This window comes from Talpa occidentalis, unplaced genomic scaffold (assembly GCF_014898055.3).
Source record: "Talpa occidentalis isolate TD23 unplaced genomic scaffold, MPIMG_talOcc4v2.1 talOcc4.5, whole genome shotgun sequence".
In the NCBI taxonomy this organism is placed as follows: Eukaryota; Metazoa; Chordata; class Mammalia; order Eulipotyphla; family Talpidae; genus Talpa; species Talpa occidentalis.
This window is the reverse complement of record NW_023604861.1, coordinates 126,219,664-126,241,698: the sequence shown is the minus strand read 5'-3', so window position 1 is coordinate 126,241,698 and position 22,035 is coordinate 126,219,664. Positions and strand designations below refer to the sequence as shown.

The 22,035-nt window shown below is 43.8% G+C and overlaps 1 protein-coding gene across 1 annotated transcript in view; it reads right to left on the bottom strand.

Moving 5' to 3' along the window:
• Positions 1-13,492, bottom strand: part of ASXL2 (ASXL transcriptional regulator 2) — an 88,641-nt gene extending 75,149 nt beyond the window's left edge. Inside the window, exon 1 of the mRNA XM_037528396.2 lies at positions 13,177-13,492. Within this exon, the coding sequence (XP_037384293.1) occupies positions 13,177-13,233 (57 nt within the window). The 5' untranslated portion in view covers positions 13,234-13,492. The remainder of the gene's footprint in view (positions 1-13,176) is intronic.
• Positions 13,493-22,035: the final 8,543 nt, after the last annotated feature.

The following is a 22,035-nucleotide window of genomic DNA, read 5'->3' as shown; positions in this document are numbered from 1 at the left end:
CTGCTGTGCCATATGGGTTAGCTCCCTGGCCGGCGATCAAACTCATGCTGCAATGGCTGTGGACAGCTTCACAGCACTGTGCTCAACCCTTCGCGCCAACAGGGAGACCCTCCTTTTCCTTGTTTATATAATAAACCTGCCTTTTTGTATATTAAAAAAAAAGGCAAAATAAAACCATTCTGACAATAGTGAGAACAGATAAATCAAAAGGGGCTATTTTACATAAACAGTAAAATCCAGCTGCAGAAACTACAGCAACCAAAGAGGAAACCCAAACAAATCCATTAAAAAATGGGCAGAAATTGGGGCCTCCCTGGTGGCGCAAGGGGTTAAGATGCAGCCTATGAGGCTGTCCACGGCCGCTGCAGCATGAGTTCTATCCCCGGCCAGCCAGGGAGCTAACCACATGGCGCAGCAGACCTCTCCTGACTCACCCTCTGCACCCCTCAGCAGTGTATTTCAGTCAATCTGCCTGTTCTGTTCCCTACTCTGTCTCTGGTGGATCTTCTCACCCCCATACCTCTGGCCTGTACCCCAGTTCTTGTATGCATAAACAAATAAATCTTTTAAAAAAGGGGAGGGGCAGAAATTCTCAACATTTGTCCAAAGATATACTAATCGCCAAGAGACTGATAAAAAGGTGCTCAGCTTCAAGATCAGGAAAATGCAAATCAAAATCACAATGAGATACCCCCTAACCTGATAGAATGGCTATTATCAGAAAGATATCAACAAGTATTGGCACAGATGTAAAGGGACTCCTTGTGCACTGTCGAAGAGCATTCTAGAAATTCCTATATGTGAAAACTTTGGGAGACTTGGCAAACTTAAGTGAAGACTTCAGTTGAAGAACTTACAAGTGGGATAGGTGTAGGGAGAATGACCTAAAATTATACCCCCTCCAACTCTTCTAGTTGAAGAGAGTTCTACTCCAATCCTCACAACCCTCTATAGCTTACCTCCCCAGTCTGCTACACTAAATCCCACAAGTGGTCCAATCTGCTTAAAAAAGAGAAAAGATATTATCTCCTACAGAAAAACTCTCTAAGGCTCCTAGTATAGAAATACCTGTCAGCCTGACTTCTACAGTTCTCCACGTTTTGACCCCAACTAGTCTTATCTAGCTTTATTTTTCACTACACTTTACAACACTCAAGGTAAATTAGCCATGCATCAAACATACCCTCCCTCCAGTCTTCCTTCTTTCCAACTCTCCCTTCTGCTTGGAATACCCTACAAATGTTTCATCCATCTTCCCTGAATACTCAAGTCAAACCTTGTCTGAAACCAACCCTGCCGGGCTCCCAACCTCCACCAAATCTTAATATTAACTTGCTGTTATACAGCCTTAACAACACAAATTTATTTTTTGACTGTTTTATTATAAAACAGGCTAAAACAACATAAATTTCTCTCTCAGTTTCTGTGCTGTCAGAGCATGGGTCAACTGGGTCTTCTGCTTGGGGATTTAGCTAAATTCAAAGCTTCAGTTGGGACTATCAATACATGTGAGGTTAGGGTTCTCTTTAAAGCTCACTACCACACTTATTTGTTGGCAGGTATCTGTTTTCTTGCTGGCTCTTGGTCAGAAATCACTCAGCTCTCAGAGGCTGCCTGCCATTCCTGGCCACTTAGCCAGGCAGTTCACATGGTGTAAGCCAAGAGAGTGGAATTTTGTGCAGAATCTCCTGAAGCAGGAAATGGATCTACCATAGTGAGTTCTCAACCTTATTCACAGGCAGTTTAAATCTGTGTATGATTCCACATTAACCTTGGGAAACAGCAGCAAATAGGGTCCCTGAGGCTAAAGGCTTTTCATTAGGACTGTCTCAAACCTCTGCACTTAATTGCTAAGAAATAAAATCTTTACATCTAGTTTTCTCATTCAAAAATATAAAATGGGGGCCTCCCTGGTGGTGCAGCGGGTTGAGTGCCACGCTGAGAAGCTGTCCACGCCTCTGCAGCGCGGGTTCAATTCCTGGCCGGCCAAGGAGATACCCACATGGTGCAGCAGACCTCTCCTGCCTCACCTGCTGCTCGCCTTGGCAGTGTCTTCGATCAATCTGCCTGTTCTGCTCCCTGCTGTCTCTGGTGAATCCTCTCACCCTCCCGTGCCTCTGGCCTATACCCCAGTTCTTGTACAAATAAATCTTTAATATATATAAAATGATCTACAAAAAATGCTTACAACATACTAATATTGTACAAAGAACTTTTCATACAACTCTCATCTAATCACCTACCACCCCAAATGATAAATCCTATTATTATCATTTCTATTATAAAACAGGGAAACTGAAAAAGCTTGGAAGGTATAAGCTTCAACAACTCCAAACGTGGTCCCTCAAGCAAAGCACCAGCATCACCTGGGAACTTGCTAGAAATGCAGACCTGTAACTGCACTAGAGCTTTTGAAATATGCTTGCTTACTGCACAGACCTAATGAATAAAATTCTAATTGTAACAAGTTCACAGATGATGAGTATACACACATTAATGCTTGAGCACTGTTTTAAAAAATTTGTCCAAAATGACCATAAATGATAGAGACAAGACCAAATCCAGATTATGGTTATTTCCAAATTGCTATTAAAAACAGTCCTATTTTCCCACTATCTTTTATAAGTGATTAATAATATATCAAAATTGTTTTTCCTATTATCTTTATCGTGTAATCCATCTCTCTCCCACATATATTTATATAAGAAAACCTTTCCTGACATATTAATATATCTCATAGGTACCATCTATTCAAGACTTAGTTTGTCCGAACCACTTCAAATCATATAAGAAACTAATCACTAAAAATAAGTTGCAATACAATTAAATTTCTGTTACTATTACAATAATGTACACCATTTAGCACTCTATTGGAAACCTAACATGGTTAAACCAGCTACTGAATGATTCAGACTTCAGTAGGTTAAATGTTCAACGTGACTGGACCAACCCAAGCTGTGAACTGCAAAAAAAAAAGTCCATTCTAAAAGTCATAGCAATTGCTTAATGTGAGCAGCAAAAGAATCTTCAAATGGAAAGTCTTTCCCAACACAATTTTTGCCAAAAGATGGATCAAATTACCCAGAAGACACTATAATTATGAGGTTTACAGTATTCCCTAGTGCCCAGGATAAGTATATGTGTATTTATAATTAATCAATTTTAGTTTTGTCAAACAAGGTCCAAAGTAAGAATTACCACAGAAATTTCCCAATGTCCAAAAGTAACTCAAAGGGTCTTTGGTGGCAAATACCCCAATGTGCCTTGGAAAATTTCCCTTCATAAAGCTGAGATACTCAATCACTTTTCCTGGCAAACAATACTTAATAAGTTGACTAACTTTATTCACACTGTGCTTTCTTGAAAATAAGAACTCAGTCTTCCCTTTTATCTCCAGCTAAAAGGTTTTTTTTTTTTAAAAAAAAAAAGGGGGGGGGTTTAGTATTCATGAGAGAAAGAATAAGTTAAATTCTTCAGAGTAGAAACATTCAAAAGAAAAGTCTCCGCCTCCAACAAGCAGTCTTAGTAATGAAGTGAATTAGGTCTTATTTGTCCACAATATAATGTGTATTTTATTTAGGGAAGATAAGCCTTCAGAGTTAAACATTATTTAAAACACTTTATTTATATCTTTGAGTAAAAAAAACCTTCTTTAATAGGACTCAAAACCTACAAAAGCATAAAGAGATGGATAAATTTCTCTATATAAACCTTAAAAATACCAGGGCAGGGTCTCCCTGGTGGCGCAAGGGGTTAAGACGCAAATATGAAGCTGTCCGCAGCCACTGAAGCACAAGTTCAATCCCCAGTCAGGGAGGTGACCCACATGGCGCAGGAGACCTCTCCTGTCTCGCCCGCTGCTCCCCTCAGCAGTGTCAGTCTGCCTGTTGTGCTCCCCACTCTGTCTCTGGTGAATCCTCTCACCCCCCACATCTCTGGCCTGCACCCCAGCTCTTGAATGTATAAATAAATCTTTAAAAAAAAAGGGGGGGGCCTCCCCTGGTGGCACAGCAATTGAGCGTTGGGCTACGAAGCTGCCCGCAGTTATCTGCAGTGCCGGTTCAATCCCTGGCTGGCGGCAAGGGTCCCACATGGTGTGCAGACCTCTCCTGCCATGCCCGCTGCTCCCCTCAGCAGTGTATTTCATTGGTCTACCTGCTCTGTTCCCCACACTGGCTCTGGTGAATTCTCTCACCCTCCCGTGCTTCTGACTGTACCCAGTGCTTAAATAAATAAATAAATAAATCTTTTAAAAAAGATACCAGGGCAGCAGAAAAAAAAAATCACATGAATAAGCCAAAAGATAAAACTGGGAAATAGGGCCTCCCCCGTGGCGCAGCGGTTGAGTGCTGGGTTGCAAAGCTGCCCACAGCCTCTGCAGCGCCGGTTCAATCCCTGGCTGCTCCCCGGCCACCGGAGGAGGGTCCCACATGGTGCGCAGACCCCTCCTGCCGCCCGTTGCTCCCCTCAGCAGTGTACTTCGGTCCTTCTGCCTGCTCTGCTCCCCGCTATGGCTCTGGTGCATTCTCTCACCCTCCCGCGCTTCTGACTGTACCCAGTGATTGTATAAATAAATAAAAATAAATCTTTAAAAAAAAAAAAACAACTGGGAAATAGACCTGCAACACATAAGCCAACAGACTAGTTTGCCATAATAGATAAAGCACTCTTAGAAATTAGTGTAAAATGACCAGGAAGCAAAAAAGTGTGGAGGGAGACCTGAACAGACTAGTATGAAATAAAAAAAATCAAAAAGCATAGGAAGTTACTTTACACCTTGTACTATCCAATTATAGTAACCACTAAACAAATATGGCTAAAGTTCAAAATTCAATTTCGTAGTCACACCAGCCACATTTCAAGTGCTCAATGACCAAATGTATTACCAGCAGCAGATATAAAACATTTCCATCATGTTCTACTGAACAAAAGAAACCCCATGTTAATATACAAATGCATTAAAGAAAAATATGGGGAAAACAGGAATCTTTTAAATTTTTGGTGGGGAATACAAATTGACACAAACAGAAGTTTATAAACTCTTTAAGTATTCCATTCACACAAATGTACATATAATGTACATGCATACAAATACATGTGCCCAGATGTATATATTGAAGTATCTGCAACGAAAGGAAAAAACTACAAATGATCTATATGTCAAATAATCAAGGACTGATTTTTTTATCTAAAAACAAAGAAACAGGGCCTCCCCGGTGGCGCAGCGGTTGAGCGCTGGGTTGCGAAGCTGCCCATGGCCTCTGCGGCACCGGTTCGATCCCCGGCTGCTCCCCGGCCACCAGAGGAGGGTCCCACATGGCGCGCAGACCTCTCCTGCCGCCCGCTGCTCCCCTCAGCAGTGTACTTCGGTCCTTCCGCCTGCTCTGCTCCCCGCTCTGGCTCTGGTGAATTCTCTCACCCTCCCTCACTTCTGACTGTACCCAGTGCATGTATAAACAAAACAAAACAAAACAAAACAAAACAAAACAAAACAAAACCACACACACACAAAAAAAAAACCCACAAATAAATAAATAAATAAAAACAAAGAAACACCATTAAAAAGAATGAGGAAGCTATGTAAGTAATAACATTAGAAAGCATCCAAGACATTCATAAAGAAAGCAAGTTGCAGAACTGTATGTAAAATAGATGTATACATGCTTATGCATGTTTCCATATACAAGAATAAAAGCCCAGAAAGCTATATGCAGACTACCAACTGTTGCTGAATTACAGCTAATTTCAGTGTAACACAATATTTTCAATATTTCAGTATGTAAACTTTCATTTAATCCCTGCTTTCGTAAACTGACTCATCCAAGATGAACTCTTCCATCTATTTGTTTTTATTAATGAGCTGATATAACTTTAATAGAAACTCAATTTAAAGCAAATACAATTGTTTCTAAGTCATATTAACAGAGTTCTAAAATTTAGTACAGTCAATAATCTTTTAAAACAGCACTAGGGGCCTCCCTGGGGGCCCAAGGGATTAAGTCTCAGCACTATGAAGCTTTCCACACTGCTGCACGGTTTGATACCGGGCCAGGGAGGTGACCCACATGGCACAGCAGACCTCTCCTGTCTCGCCCGCTGTTCCCCTTAGCACTGTATTTTAGTCACTCTGCCTGTTCTGTTCCCACTCTGTCTCTGGTGAACACACACACACACACACACACACACACACACACACACACAGACCCGCATCTCTGGCCTGCACCCCAGCTCTTGTATGCATAAATAAATCTTAAATAAATAAATAAATGGAGCGCTAAAAACATGCTAAATCAAACTACTAAAAATACGAAGTTACACAATACTATACTAGAAGCCTCTTCTATGACATATGGAAAGAAAAAAGACAGAACTAGAGGGACATTCAAGAGTCTTCTATAAAAAGGACAAAGATAGTAGGTTTTAACAAACTTTACAGATCAGGTCCCTATAGTTACATCTTCCCCAAGCTGGCATCTTTCCAGCAACTTTTGCAGTGAAAACATAATGACCTTTCACCAACAATAAAATTACAGTCTAAGGGTCGACTGACTAATTTTGTGGATAAGGAAACATCAAGAACTTTTACAAATCTGAAGTTATGTTCTCATCCTGCGTGAAATTCTAGGAGCTGCAAGAGCAGCAGCACCTCTCATTAGAAATTTCTAATTTATGTGTTTAAAAAAAAAAAGATTTTTTTCTTCAACAAGTTAGGGGGTTGTGAACTTTTTCTTTTTTTAAGATTTATTTATCTATGCATACAAGAACTGGGGTGTAGGCCATTGGGGGCGGCAGGGGGAAGTTTCACCAAAGACAGAGTCAGGAGCAGAACAGGCAGATCTACTGAAATACACTGCTGAGAGGAGCAGCAGATGAGACAGGAGAGGTCTGCTGCGCCATGTGGGTCAGTTCCCTGGCTGGTGGTGGCTGCTGATAGCTTCATAGTGCTGAGACTTAACCCCTTGCGCCACCAGGGAGGCCCCAGCTTGTGAACTTCCAAGAAAAGAACATCAACAAAAAAGAAAAAATGAATTAAAAATAAAGCAAAATTCAAGAAGCAAAATATGGGAAACTTATTCAATATTATGGGAAGAAAGATCACCCCAGCATGAACCATTACATCAAATCCCTTAACACAGGCATAGAAATTTCATAAATGTGTCAAATATATTACAGTTTTATGTCAGTTATATTTCAAAACACTGAAATAGAAAATAACGTGTTTTATCTGAAAATATGAATCAGAGCAGTTTCTCACTTTTTAACCTAGGCCTCTTACAGTGTTTTCTCACTTTTCTGTATCCCACGAACCAAGAAGATTTTGGCCAGTTTTACTTTCTATAGTCCATATTACAAAAGCAATGTATTTGTTGAATGTTTTTCCAAGATGCACACTCTCTCCTAGACAATCTAATAAGCGACAAATACAATACAAATACAGATTTAGAAGGACTGTGGCCTGCTCAACATAATCGAAGGGGACATAACCAGGCCTCATCATACTCTTTTTTTTTTTAAAGATTTATTTTTATTTATTTATACAAGCACTGGGTACAGTCAGAAGCGCAGGAGGGTGAGAGAATTCACCAGAGCCAGAGCAGGGAAAACAGGCAGAAGGACCGAAGTACACTGCTGAGGGGAGCAGCGGGCGGCAGGAGAGGTCTGCGCGCCATGTGGGACCCTCCTCTGGTGGCCGGGGAGCAGCCGGGGATTGAACTGGCGCTGCAGAGGCTGTGGGCAGCTTCGCAACCCAGCACTCAACCACTGCACCACCGGGGAGACCCCTCATCATACTCTTAACCTTATTTTTTAAGTAAAAAAACAACCTACTGATGGTCAAGACTGAGAGGTACTGAAAACTTCTGTATTATTACCACTATTTTCTAACTTGTATTTTTTTTAAGATTTATTTATTTATGCATAGAAGAACTGGGGTACAGGCCAGAGATGCAGGGGGTGAGAGGATTCACCAAAGACAGAGTGAGGAGCAGAATAGGCAGTCTACGAAATACACTGCTAAGGGGAGCTGCGGGCATGACAGGCGAGGTCTGCTGAGCCACGTGGCTTAGCTCCCAGGTCAGGGTGCTAACTCAGGCATTTGGGGTGATAGTGCTGAGACTTAACCCCTATCCCACTAGGGAGGCGCATGTGTATTTTTAAATGCTCTTTCTAAACATTTTTCTAATCATGCATTTTTATAATTATATTTCTAAGTAATTACTTTACATTTTCTACACTTCCTACATAAAAATAATCAGCCCATGAGTTTACTCCTGTAATGGAAATTTTCTCTCTATCTTCGATCTTATTCCCTAAAGTTAAGTAACATACAAACTTGTACTTTGGGGACAATTTTTCCCTTTCTTGTCCCTAGGTGAGAGAAAAGTGGCAAAGAAAACAAGACCCTGGGTCTCCTGGGTGGCACAGCGGGTTGGGCACAGAGCTGTGAAGCTGTCCGCAGCCTCCGTGCACCGGTTGGATTCCCGGCCGGCCAGGGAGAATCCCACATGGCAAGGCAGACCTCTCCTGTCTCACCTGCTGCTCCCCTCAGGAATGCTTTCCGTCTGTCTTCCTGTTCTGCTCCCCACTCTGTCTCTGGTGAATCCTCTCACCCTCCCTCAACGCTGACCTGTACCCCATGTCTTGTATAAATAAAAATAAATCTTTTAAAAAAAAAGAGGGACTCGGACCTCCCCAGTGGTGCAGCGGTTGAGCGCTGGGCTGAGAAGCTGCCCGCAGCCTCTGCAGTGCCGGTTCGATCCCTGGCCCCCAGCGAGGGTCCCACATGGCACGCAGACTTCTGCTGCACACTGCTCCCCTCACAGTGTACTTTGTCACTCTGCCTGTTCTGCTTCCCGCTCTGGTGAATTCTCTCACCCTCCCGCGCTTCTGATTGTACCCAGCGCTGGTATAAATAAATAAATCAATCTTAAAATAAAAAGAAAAGAGGGACTCCCCTGGTGGCGCAGGCGGTTGACAGCTGTGAAGCTGTCCCAGCCTCTGCAGCATCGGTTCGATCCCGTGCGGCCAGCGAGGATCCCACATGGTGTGGCAGACCTCTCCTGTCGCACCCACTGCTCCCCTCAGTAGCGTATTTCGTCATTCTGCCTGTTCTGTTGCCCACTCTGTCTCTTGGTGAATCCTCACCCTCCCCGAATCTGGTCTGTACCCCAATCTTGTATAAATAAATAAATGAATCTTTTTTTAAAAAAGGAAAAAAAAGAAAAGAAAATAGGATCAACAAGATTATACTATTTCAAAAGTTCTCCTACCAAAAAAAACCTAAATTCCTCAGGGATGTCATCAAATATTTAGATTATACAATGTCTTCTTTTTTCCCTTTTTTAAAGAATGGATCTAACTTTGAACATTAGTACTTACAGTCAATTTAATAGTTCTCATTATCAAAAAAGTAATTATTATCTCTACCTTACACCTTCTTAAATTTAAATTGCACTAGGGCCTCCCCGGTGGCACAGGGGTTAAGACACAACCTATGAAACTGTCCGCTACAGCACGCATTAGATCCCCTGGCCAGCCAGGGAGCAACCCACATGGCGAGGCAGACCTCTCCTGACTCGCCCGCTGCTCCCCTCAGCAGTGTACTTCAGTCAATCTGCCTGTTCTGTTCCCTACTCTGTCTCTGGTGAATCTTCTCACCCCCACACACCTCTGGCCTATACCCCAGCTCTTGTATGTATAAATAAATAAATCTTAAAAAAAAATAAAATAAAAATAAATTTAAATTGCACTAAACTATACCACAGATATCCAAATCATTTCATCTCCACCATCACTGCAGTCTTAAATTTTAAAACATTTGAGATTGCTTACTAAATACTTGAATAATGCTTTTTATAACTAGTGTATTTACATAGATCTAATATAAGATCAGTAGAGACACAGTCCACTGTAGTTCAGGTAAATCTCAACTCCATTTTCCCTCTGTCTGGTGTCCTCAGTTATTACACCAGTCTGTACTCTACAATCAACCAACCCCTTGGCCTAATTTCACTATCATATAATAATTACAAATCTTATTTTACTTTTTCACATTGTCCATACCAACCTTACTTTGATCTGTGTAGCTCTGAGACACCCACACACACTCCATATATATAGTGTTACTTATTTTTTGCTATATTATTGGTCAGGAATGAACACTTCATTTTAACAGTGCTCTCTAAAACAGGACAGTGCTACAAGTATCAACAACACAATAAAGGGGGGGAGCAAATGTTGTTTAAAAAGGAACAATGATGGGGGCCTCCCCGGTGGCACAGCGGTTGAGCCGCTGGGTTGCGAAGCTGCCAGCAGCTTCCGCAGCGCCGGTTCGATCCCAGGCTGCTCCCCAGCCACCGGAGGAGGGTTCCACATGGCGCGCAGACCTCTCCTGCCGCCCGCTGCTCCCCTCAGCAGTGTACTTCGGTCCTTCTGCCTGCTCTGCTCTCCGCTCTGGCTCTGGTGAATTCTCTCACCCTCCCGTGCTTCTGACTGTACCCAGTGCTTGTATAAATAAATTAATAAATCTTAAAAAAAAAAAAAAAGGAACAATGATGTAAAAAATATTTTAAAAAGCAAAAAAAAAAAAAAAAGAACACAATAAAATAAGTAGATTTTGACTGTAAGTTTTAAAATAAATACTTTTATTTCCTTGCTGAAATTCCATTCCTAGACATCTGACCTTAAGGTCTAGGAAATAAATTTAAGTCTTACAGCCTCTTTTCCTAGTCCTCTTGATCTTCTAAATACATTTCTTAATTAGATTAGTTATTTCCATTTGCTATATCACTAATTTTCTTACCCTATTCTGCAGTGTGAAATATTAAAGATTACTTTCGTCTGTTCCTCCTCCGTTTACTTCCATTATGTTCCTACAAACAGAATTCTTTTCAACATTTAAATTTAGTTTAATTCCTCACTTTATAAATGATGAAACAGGGCCTCCCTGGTGGCACAAGGGGTTGAGACTCAGCCTATGAAGCTATCCGCAGCCGCTGCAGCACGAGTTCGATTCCTGGCCTGGCAGGGAGCAACCCACATGGTGCAGCAGACCTCTCCTGACTCACCCGCTGCTCCCCTCAGCAGTGTACTTCGGTCAGTCTGCCTGTTCTGTTCCCTACTCTGTCTCTGGTGAATCCTCTCACCCCCCACACCTCTGGCCTGTACCCCAGTTCTTGAATGCATAAATAAATAATTCTTTTTTAAAAATGATAAAACAAACCCAAAAAGTAGGTTATTTTCTAGATGTCAGCTACTAGAAAAAGAAAAAAGTTTAGCATTACCACTCTCTAAAAATCACTTTACTAAAGAAGTCTGACATAAAAAAATCAAGGTTTTTTTTTAAGTCCCCAATATACTCCTCTCTTCAGGAACTCACTCAAAACTCTCTTAAATCAAACTAGTCTTCCCAGCTTTTAAATACTATTTTTCACATAGGGCATGAAATGTCAATTTCAAATGAGCAAACACACTAATTTATGATAGTACTTGCAAACAAATATTCCCCCTTTGTCACTGTCTCCTAATGAACAGACCATTTTATCCAAAGAGATAATTACAAAAGTACTCTAAGGCTCTAGAGACTTAAAATTAATTAACATAATTAGGGCTAGGGTCTGCTTGCCTATAATTAAAATTTACCAAGCGTCTTTTAATGAAAGGAAGAGACACTCATCAAGCACAAGAAAGTAAAATAGTCTAAAATAATCACCACCAAAATAACTATTTCCAACCTTTTATCTTTTGGAGGGAAACGACTAGCAGGTGCTGATGCATTTGTAGGTGAAACTCAAATAAAATGTGCTTTTATTTATTCACCAACTTTTTCACATTTCCAACTAAAACAGAAATACAAGTTAAAGCCTCATCAACCCCCTACCGGCATAAAGTTTACAAAATAAAGCACAAGGTTTACAAAACAAACGCACGCGATTGCATCAACAGCAGGACCCAGGCTTAGGGAAATAAAGATTAGACGGTAATCTAGCAAAATGTTAACAGATACATAGGTCTGAGGATGGAAACGCGGTTTGATTTTCTACTTTGTGTTTCCCTACCTTTCCAAGTTTTTCCCGCATGAACATCCATTACTTTTATACTGTGAAAAATCTCAATTCAAAATAAGCCATGCAACACATAATAAAGGTTCACTTGGAAGGGCTCTGCGTGCTGTGCCAGCGTTACTAACATGATCCACCATTAAAGATAATGCCTCCACCCCGCCTCACCTCCCCACATGGAAATACTGATGTTTAATCTCATTAGTTTTCTGCTGCACCCTCAACGAGGGGAGCAACTTCACTCTCTCTCCTAACGTTTCCTTCCTACTTACATCACGCTTTTTAACTTTTTTCATGAAACACAGAGGTCTCCCAAACTCTATATAGTCCTTAAAAACCATCTCTAAACTTCGCAAAAGAAATCAGACCGGGGAAGTGGGTGGAGGGAGAAGAAAAAATGGTTTTGCACACTAACTCCAACTTGGCGAGGCCATCATCCTGCAACCACGGGCAGGAGAAGGCCGGGTGAACTACACGTCCCACCATGCACTGCTGCCTAGTTCAGAGCAGGTCTCTACGGAAACAGAAAAAAAAATTCTGCAAGTCCCACCTGTTACTTCGTTTCTAAACACCTCCTGCACTTTCGGCTCCAACGGCAAACAAAAACAAGCGCCTCGTGACCTGCAGTCGGAGCCGAGCGCCCCGAAGAGCAGGGGCCCGGGGGCCGGCGGCGTGTCTGGACAGCGGGGTGAAGGCTCCCCGGCGCCAGCGCTCCCCGCTTCTTTCCGGGGCTGGTGCACGCACGTCTGCATCCAATGGGGGCCCTCGAGCCGCCAGGGACAAGAACCGGTTTACTGGGGAAGCACAACAGACTTCCCCGGGCAGGGCGCGCGCTGCCCCAGAGTTGGGGGCGAGAGGAAACCGACCCGGAGCGGCAGCTCCAGCCGCCAAGAGGACTAGTCGCAGGCGCGGGGAGAAGCCGGCCCCGCGGCGCCCCTCTTCCGCCGGCGCCTCCATTCCCGCAGGGATCACAGCCCCGACCCCAACCGCCGCCCGCTCCGCGCGGTTTTGTGCGCCCCTCAGCCGGGTCGCCGGCCGGTGACCTCCCCGCCCCGGCGGCCGGCGGGAGGCCAGAGAAGGAAATCCCCCCGGCCCCCTGCCGCTCCCTCCGCCTTACCGTCTTGGCGGCCTCCGCCCAGGTCCTGCCCTTCTTCCTACGGCCCTTTTCCCTCATGTCGGGTCTTGAACTGACTGGGAGGCTCCCGTGTCCGGGCTCCGGCCGCCCTCCCTGCCTGCTCTGCCCTGCGCTGCTTTTCCCGCGGTGCCGGGAAAGGTGGGAGGAAGGGGAAGTCGGGCCGAGGAGCACCCAAGCAGAGGAAGCGGCGGGCGGGGTGCGCGGGGGGGTCTATGGGGCGGCCGGTCCTCCTGCTGCCGTTGCCACTGCTACCGCCGCTGCCATATTGGGTTCTTACTGTACAGGCAGCCGCGGCGGTCATGTGACCGCTCCCGCGCGGCCGTCACTACTGTACGCAGCCGGCGCACGAACGAGCGCGCGCGCCCCCGCCTCCGCGCAGGGCTGCGGGGAGAGCGAGTCGGCGGTTCGGCGGCGCCTCGCCACGCCCCCGCCCTCCCGCTCCCCGCCTCGCCTCCGGAGCATGCGCGTGGGGGCGGCCGACGCTCGGCGGCGACGGGCGGCCGCGCTCACGCCGGCCGGGGAGGCTCTGCCTGCGGAAGCGGAACTTGATCCGTCCCGGAAGGCGCGTTGGGCGGCTTCTGGCCGCGGAGAGGCGCCGGGGTGACTGTGGAGGCTTGGGGGAGCCAGGCTTCTCCGTCAAGGGGTCACCGGCTCAGCTGTCACGCTCAGCGAGCCTCGTGCTTGTGTTTTTTTCATTCGTCCATGTTCTTTTTCTACAATGGTTATGTTTTGGGAAGTTTTACAACAATTCTCTCGTCTACTTGTTGACCCCATTCTATAGATGAAACAATTTGAGAACCATTTACAAACTCACCCATCTAGAATGCGATGAGACCCAAAATCAAATGGCCAACCAAGATCCCTTTTCATGTCCCCGAAATACCTCTCAAACATGACTTTTTTCAGGGCCACCCCTAACTGCAGAGGCGTGCTTACATATGAAACGTTTGCGTGTAAATCATCTCACCAGGAAAGAAATGGTGTCTTTTACCTTGGTGAGCTCAGTCCCGGGCACAGTGCCTGTATCTATCAGACACCCAGTAAATTCTTGCTGAATGACTCACCTGTCTGTGGTCAGAACTCATTACATGTAGTGGCCATATGGACCTTCCAAAAGGTGCAGAAGGCGGCATCTTCTGTCGCATTATCAAGGTCTTTATACTTTGCAAAGTCAAAAGAATGTGTAATAACACCTCCAAGTCTGTTGAATCCACCTGCTTCCAGAAACTGTTTCTAGTCTACTAAACTTAAAATATTCTAAAATGAAACTAACGATTGTGCTACCTCGGGAGGAAAGAGAGCTAAGAACAATATTTAACTGAAGCCCACGAATGAGTTTTAGAAATTCATGGAGCACCTTAATTATGGGTAATATTTTGTATATTGCATGTGCATTTTTTTGTGAAGAGGATTCATATTTTCAGTTTTTGAAGGGGGTCTGTTACTTCCCCCGAAAGAAAATCTTAATGGAGTTTGAAAGGCCATCTAGATATGTCCATATACTTTCACTGATCAAGTATAGATCAGCAATTGATATGGATATACTTTCACAAGTTTCATTAGTAACGCATAGCACTAACCATACCTCTCATGGTATGTACCACCTCATTGTAGATCTGCAGTCAATACAAAAAAGACCTTCTCCATTAGGAATGGAGGTTGCCATCCAGCCCTGTTGCCTGAACCTGGGTGCTCTAACTCAGCTTGTCCTTAAACCCTGCTAGGCCAGATGCTCCCATCGTTCTTACTTTGCATTTCTGGAACTCCATCCTCAGATTTTATTTTATTTTTAATTTATTTTATTTATTTATGCATATGAGAGCTGGGGTGTAGGCCAGAGGTGCTGGGAGGGAGTGGTGTGAGAGGATTCACCAGAGACAGAGTAGGGAGCAGAACTGGCAGATTGACCAAAATACACTGTCGAGGGGAGCAGCAGGGAGCAGCGGGTGAGATAGGAGAGGTCTGCTGCGCCATGTGGGTTAGCTCCCTGGCTGGGGATCAAACTCAGGCCATAGCAGTGATAGCGCTGAAACTTAACCCCTAGGCCACCAGGGAGGCCCCCTATATTTCCACTTTAATATATATGGACCTAGAAGAAAAAGAGCTGTATTAATCTAATAAACCTGGTATTTCCATGTGGAGGAAATGCCCTGGAGGGACCATCCTGGCGCCTTACTTTATCCCTTCCTTCCCAAGTCTAAAGAGGCATGAATGTGTGCATAATCATATTGTATCTAAAATACCTGATTAGAAAAGACAGCGGAGGGCCTCCCCGGTGGCGCAGCGGTTGAGCGCTGGGTTGCGAAGCTGCCCGCGGCCTCTGCGGCGCCGGTTCGATCCCCGGCTGCTCCCCAGCCACCGGAGGAGGGTCCACATGGCGCACAGACCTCTCCTGCCGCCCGCTGCTCCCCTCAGCAGTGTACTTCGGTCCTTCTGCCTGCTCTGCTCCCCGCTCTGGCTCTGGTGAATTCTCTCACCCTCCCGCGCTTCTGACTGTACCCAGTGCATGTATAAACAAACAAACAAATAAATAAAAAACTTTAAAAAAAAAAAAAAAAAAGTGTAATGGCAATTCAGAGAAGAAGAATAGTTTAAAAAAAAAAAAAAAAAAAAGAAAAGACAGCGGAAAGTAGATCTTTTTGGGCCTCCCTGGTAGAACAGGGGTTAAAGTTTCAGCCCTATCAAGCTATCACAAGCCACTGTGGCATGGGTTCGATCCCAGGCCAGGGAGCTAGCCCATATGGCACAGCAGACCTCTCCTGTTTCACCCGCTGCTCCCCTCAGCTGTGTAATTCAGTAGATATGCCTGTTCTGTTCCCAACTCTGTCTCCAGTGAATTCTCTTACCTCCCGCACCTCTGGCCTACACTCCGGTTCTCGCATGCATAAATAAATAAAATAAACCTTTAAAAACAAATTTAAAAAAATAATAAGTAGATCTTCTCAACCCTTCTCCCCTCTCACAGAACTTGTAAATACCTAACAGTTCCCATTTCTCCACTATGCAAAACAATTTAACTTCCTTGGTGACCAGATCAACAAAAACCTAGAGGAAAGGAAAGGAATTGGCTATTGAGTATCTACTACATATCTGACAATTTACATTAGGATATGAAGATTCGAGAAACTTCTCAAGAACCGTTTCTCGGGCCTCCCCGGTGGCGCAGCGGTTGAGCGTTGGGTTGCGAAGCTGCCCGCAGCCTCTGCAGCACCGGTTCGATCCCCGGCTGCTCCCCAGCCACCAGAGGAGGGTCCCACATGGCGCGCAGACCTCTCCTGCCGCCCGCTGCTCCCCTCAGCAGTGTACTTCGGTCCTTCTCCCTGCTCTGCTCCCTGCTCTGGCTCTGGTGAATTCTCTCGCCCTCCCGCACTTCTGACTGTACCCAGTGCTTGTATAAACAAAACAAACAAACGAACAAAACAAAATAAATAAAAACATGCCTCTATAAAAAAAAAAAAAAAAGAACCGTTTCTTTTTTGAATAATTTGCCAACTAGTACTATGACCTCGAAATACTTAATACAATTTGATCAAACAGGTTAATTTAGTATCTTTCAGTCATGAAAGATAGTGAGAACCAGACAGGACTGCAAAACTGAAAAACAGTGAGGACAAGGGCTATATCTTTCATGTTCATTATTGTATTTGCAGTGCAACAGAACAGACCCTTTTAATGAGAGGTATTTGATACATCTTTATTGTGTGAATAAAGAAATAAATGAGTGCATAATCCCTATATTCAAGTAGCTCATATTAAGTAAAAAGGGCCTATAAGCAAATCAGAGTCTCTAATCTGGAAGACGTCTATTAATTTAGATAAAGAAAAAACAAATTTTTACTTCCATGAAACTTGATTTATCATATATGACTTTGTCACCAAAGAAATCACAAATATTTTCATATTATATTACAGTTAAGATAACTGGAAATGTTTGTGCATTTATCACAACTTCACAATTTCAAAATTATTAGATTTGTCACTGATCTTGTTATTTGGTCCATTAATAATGAAGTATATATATCACTATAGCACAAATTTGTTTTTCTAGTAAATGTAACACTGCATTTCAACATAATTGACTTTCTTTATAATCCCATGTATTTTATTTACATATTTAAAGACATTCTGAAAAGGCTCCACACCAGTCCACAGATTTCCACAGGAATCCATAGCAGAAAACAAAAACAAAAATACACAACAAAAAACAACAAGAGGTGCAGGTAGTTAAGACCCCCCCCCTTCCCCATTCCAGAGGCAGATCAAGTGGATAAATCATTGCACTCCATTATAGGGTGAAACAAGTTTTTTGGAATCCTTGGGCCTTTGTTTACTCATGTGAAAATGAGTATAACACTGTTAGTGTCTGTTTCATAAGGTTATTGTAAAAATAAAGTACACATAAAGAGCTTAGAATAATGTCAGATAATGAATAAATATTCACTAAACGATAATATACCCTGTCTGAATCTTAGTTTCTAAAGAAGTTCCAACAAATGATCCCTTAAATCCAGCATTCCCTGACACTGTAGCCTACTTGTGAAGATTTCCCTGAATGCTGGTACCTTCGCTGGTGGCCAGAGATTGAACTGGCAACCCAGCGCTCAACCGCTGCGCCACCAGTGGAGGCCCCCAAGATTCCTTTTTGTCAGTAAATTTGAGGATCAATGAAGTGTCAGCACAGATTTTCATTTTCTGCAAAGAACTAAAAAGGCAACTTCCTTGAGAATTAAGGCTGGTAGGGGCCTCCCTGGTGGAACAGCAGACCTCTCCTGTCTCACCCACTGCTCCCCTCAGCAGTGTATTTCACTCAATCCTCCTGTTCTGCTCCCTACTCTGTCTCTGGTGAATCCTCTCACCACCCCCCACACACCTCTGGCCTACACCCCAGTTCTTGGATGCATAAATAAAATAAATCTTCTTTTTAAAAAAGGCTGATATTTGGGCCTCCCCTGGTGATGCAGGGGTTGAGCGCTGGGCTGTGAGGCTGCCCGCAGCCTCTGCAGAGCTGGTTCCTTCGTTCCCGGTTTTCCGGGCAGCCGGCGAGGGTCCCACAAAAAAAAAAAAAAAAAAAAGCCTGATATTTAAACGCAGGTTTAACGCATAGACTCCCCCATGGAAAACACCCTATTCCAGGTTCTCTAAAGCATGAATCTGTGTACTGTTGATAGGCATGAACAAGCTCCCTTCATGAGCTTGAAGGCAAAACCAGAGCAGAAACTGTACTGTATTGCAGGTGGTCAGAGGCTCAGAGACATAGAAGCAGGAAGGAAGGCAGAGGAATTGGAGGCCACCCAGGAACAAGCTGGGAATAGCCAGGCTGTGCTCTCCTTAGTTACAAGTTTTGTCCAAGCAGATGTCCTCAGTATCTCCTTGGTTTTCTGCCTGAGGAATTTCACTATTCATTCTGAAGTTGTCTTGAATGCTTTGCACATTCACAAATACTCCCCCAAGGCGAAATATATTTTTATTTATTTTATTTACTTTTTTGTTTTAAAGATTTATTTTTTTAAGATTTATTTATTTGTTTGTTTATTTTATTTATTTATACAATCACTGGATACAGTCAGAATCGTGGGAGGGTGAGAGAATTACCAGAGCCAGAGCGGGGAGCAGAGCAGGCAGAAGGACCGAAGTACACTGCTGAGGGGAGCAGCGGGCGGCAGGAGAGGTCTGCGCACCATGTGGGACCCTCCTCCGGTGGCCGGGGAGCAGCCGGGGATCGAACCGGCGCAGCAGAGGCTGCGGGCAGCTTCACAACCCAGCACTCAACCGCTGCGCCACCGGAGAGGCCCTTAAAGATTTATTTTTATTTATGCATCCAAGAACTGGGATATAGACCAGAGGTGCAGGGGATGAGAGGATTCACCAGACAGAATAGGGAGCAGAACAGGCTGATCTACCAAGATACATTGCTACATGTTTTAAAGATAAGTTAATGGAAGGAGTTCTATTTATTTATTTATCTATTTTAAAAGATTTATTTGTTTATGCATATAAGAACTGGGGTACAGGCCAGAGGTGTGTGGGGGGGTAAGAGGATTCACCAGAGACAGAGTGGGGAACAAAACAGTCAGATCGACTGAAATACACTGCTGAGGAGAGCAGCAGGCGAGACAGGAGTGGTCTGCTGTGCCATGTGTGTAGCTCCCTGGCCGGGGATTGAACTCATGCTTCAGTGGCTGCAGATAGCTTCATAGGTTGTATCTTAACCCTTGTGCCACCAGGGAGGCCCCCGAAATATATTTTTAAATGTTTGTCTTAGCAAGAGATTTTTGAAACAGAGGGGGTATACTGCCTAGACCTAAAAAGAATTAGATTCAACAGCCAACTTTTTCACTTACTATCAGAGTGAACTTAAACAATTTATTTAGATTCTCTAATCTTCAGTCTCCTCAATCTGCTCCCATTGGGTAATGTAGTATACACAGATTTTGCTCTATAATGATGCACACCTGAAACTTTCGTAATGTTATAATGTCATGTTACCTCAATCATTTTTTTCCTTTTAAAAGATTTATCTTTATTTATGCATACAAGAACTGGGGTTCAGGGCCTCCCTGGTGGTGCAAGGGGTTAAGTCTCAGCACCATGAAACTATCAGCAGCCACTGCAGGGCAAGACCCACACGGTGCAGCAGACTTCTGTTTGTTTCGCCATCTGCTCCCCTCACAGTGTATTTCAATAGATTCTCCTGTTCTGCTCCCTACTCTGTCTCTAGTGAAACCTCTCACTCCCCCACACTTCTGGCCTGCACCCCAGCTCTTGTATGCATAAATAAATATATCTTAAGGGGCCTCCCTGGTGGCACAAGGGGTTAAGCATCAGCACTATGAAGCAATCTGCAGCTACCGCAGCACGAGTTCAATCCCAGCCAGGGAGGTGACCCACATGGCGCAGCAGACCCCTCCTGTCTCACCCGCTGTGGCCCTCAGCAGTGTATTTCAGTCAATCCATCTGTTCCCCACTCTGTCTCTGGTGAGTCCTCTTACTCCCCATACCTCTGTTTGTACCCCAGTTTTTGTATGCATAAATAAATGTTTAAAAAAAACTTTAAAAAAAAAAGAGTAACTGTGTGGGAGCATCTTCAGACTACAAGGAAAGCCTCTCTGAGCATTTGTCATTTGAACTGAGACAGACACAAGAAAAACAAGAGAAAACTAACATTTTGAAGAGTAGGGTGTGGAGCATTCCAATTAGAAGGAAGGGGAATTTCAAAAGTCCTAAGGCAGAGGGAAAGTTTGGTATGTCAGTCCACTATAAAGAATAGAATGGACTGAGGTAAAGACGGTTCCTGGAAGAAAAAGGAAAAGGAGGCAGGACTGAGGAAGCAGAGGAAGATGTGGGTGATTTGATGAGAGCAGAAAATGTGTGAGAATGGGGGAGAGAACATACCAGGAAGAGTAGTTGGGTTGCTTGGCAGCATTGAGACTCCTTTGGAAATGTGTGGTCATGAATTTAAACTAGAACTAGTTGGCAGAGTGGATCGTGGTCTGAGTATTCGATGGAATAAATGGAAGTTTTCAATACAGGGTAGATGCTCAAAATTGTTAACTTGCTATCACAAGAGAGAAAATATTAAAATGAGGAGAATTAAATCCATTTATTTCCTTTTGCCATTTTTGCAACTCAGAAGAGTGCTAAATAGGGGCCTCCCTGGTGGCACAAGGGGTTAAGTCTATGAAGCTATCAGAAGCCACTGCAGTATGAGTTCCATCCCCAGCCAGAGAGATGACTCACATGGTGCAGCAGACCTCTCCTGTCTTGCCTACTGCTCTCCTCAGCAGTGTATTTCATCATCCTCTCACCCTCCTGTGCTTCTGACTGTACCCAGTGCTTATATAAATAAATAAATAAATCTTAAAAAAATAAATAAAAAAATAAAGTAAGGGGTTTTGGGGCCTCCCTGGTGGTGCAAGGGGTTAAGCACTGCACTATGAAGCAATCCACAGCCTGTGCAGCACAAGCTCGATCCCCCGCTGGCCAGGGAGCAACACACATGGCGCAGCAGACCTCTCCTGACTTGCCCGCTGTTCCCCTCAGCAATGTACTTTGGTCAATCTGCCTGTTCTGTTCCCCACTTTGTCTCTGGTGAATCCTCTCACCTACTGTGCCGCTGGTCTGTACCCCAGTTCTTGTATGCATAAATAAATAAATCTTTAAAACAAAAATAAAGTAAGGGGTTTTTTTTGTGTGTTTTTATTTTGCATTTGGATATTTTAAACCTGAGTGTTTTTGCATACCAAAATACAAACCATTGTGATTTTTGCTCTTGTGGTCTTAACAAACTGGAAGTAAATATTTTTGGTCAGTCCTTGTAGAACCACTTCCTGAATTCCAAATACAGAAGGATAGCTCATCTTAGTATATATACAAAATTTGCTTCTCTCTGTTTTTATGAGTGTTTAGACAAAAGAAATACTTCTTCTCCCAACCTTCCAAGATATAAAATCTTAATATACAACTTTTGGTAGCTGGGACCATCTCTGCAGCCTAGAATATTACATATATAGCAACTTTAAATATAATCCCCCTTGCAATGCAAAAATAGAAAAAATCACACCTGAGATTGCCTGTAACAAGATCTCACAGATGAGTTTTGTTTTTTTTTTTGGCGTAGAGGAACTTGGGTTCAGGCCACAGGTGTGTGGGGTGGTGGTGAGAGGATTTACCAGAGACAGAGTGGGGAGCAGAACAGGCAGATCTACTGAAATACATTCTAAGGGGGCTGTCGGTAAAACAAGAGAAGTCTGCTGTTCCATATGGCTTAGCTCCCTGGCCTGGGATCGAACTCAGGCCTTTGCAGTAGTAGCACTGAGACTTAACCCCTAGGCCACCAGGGAG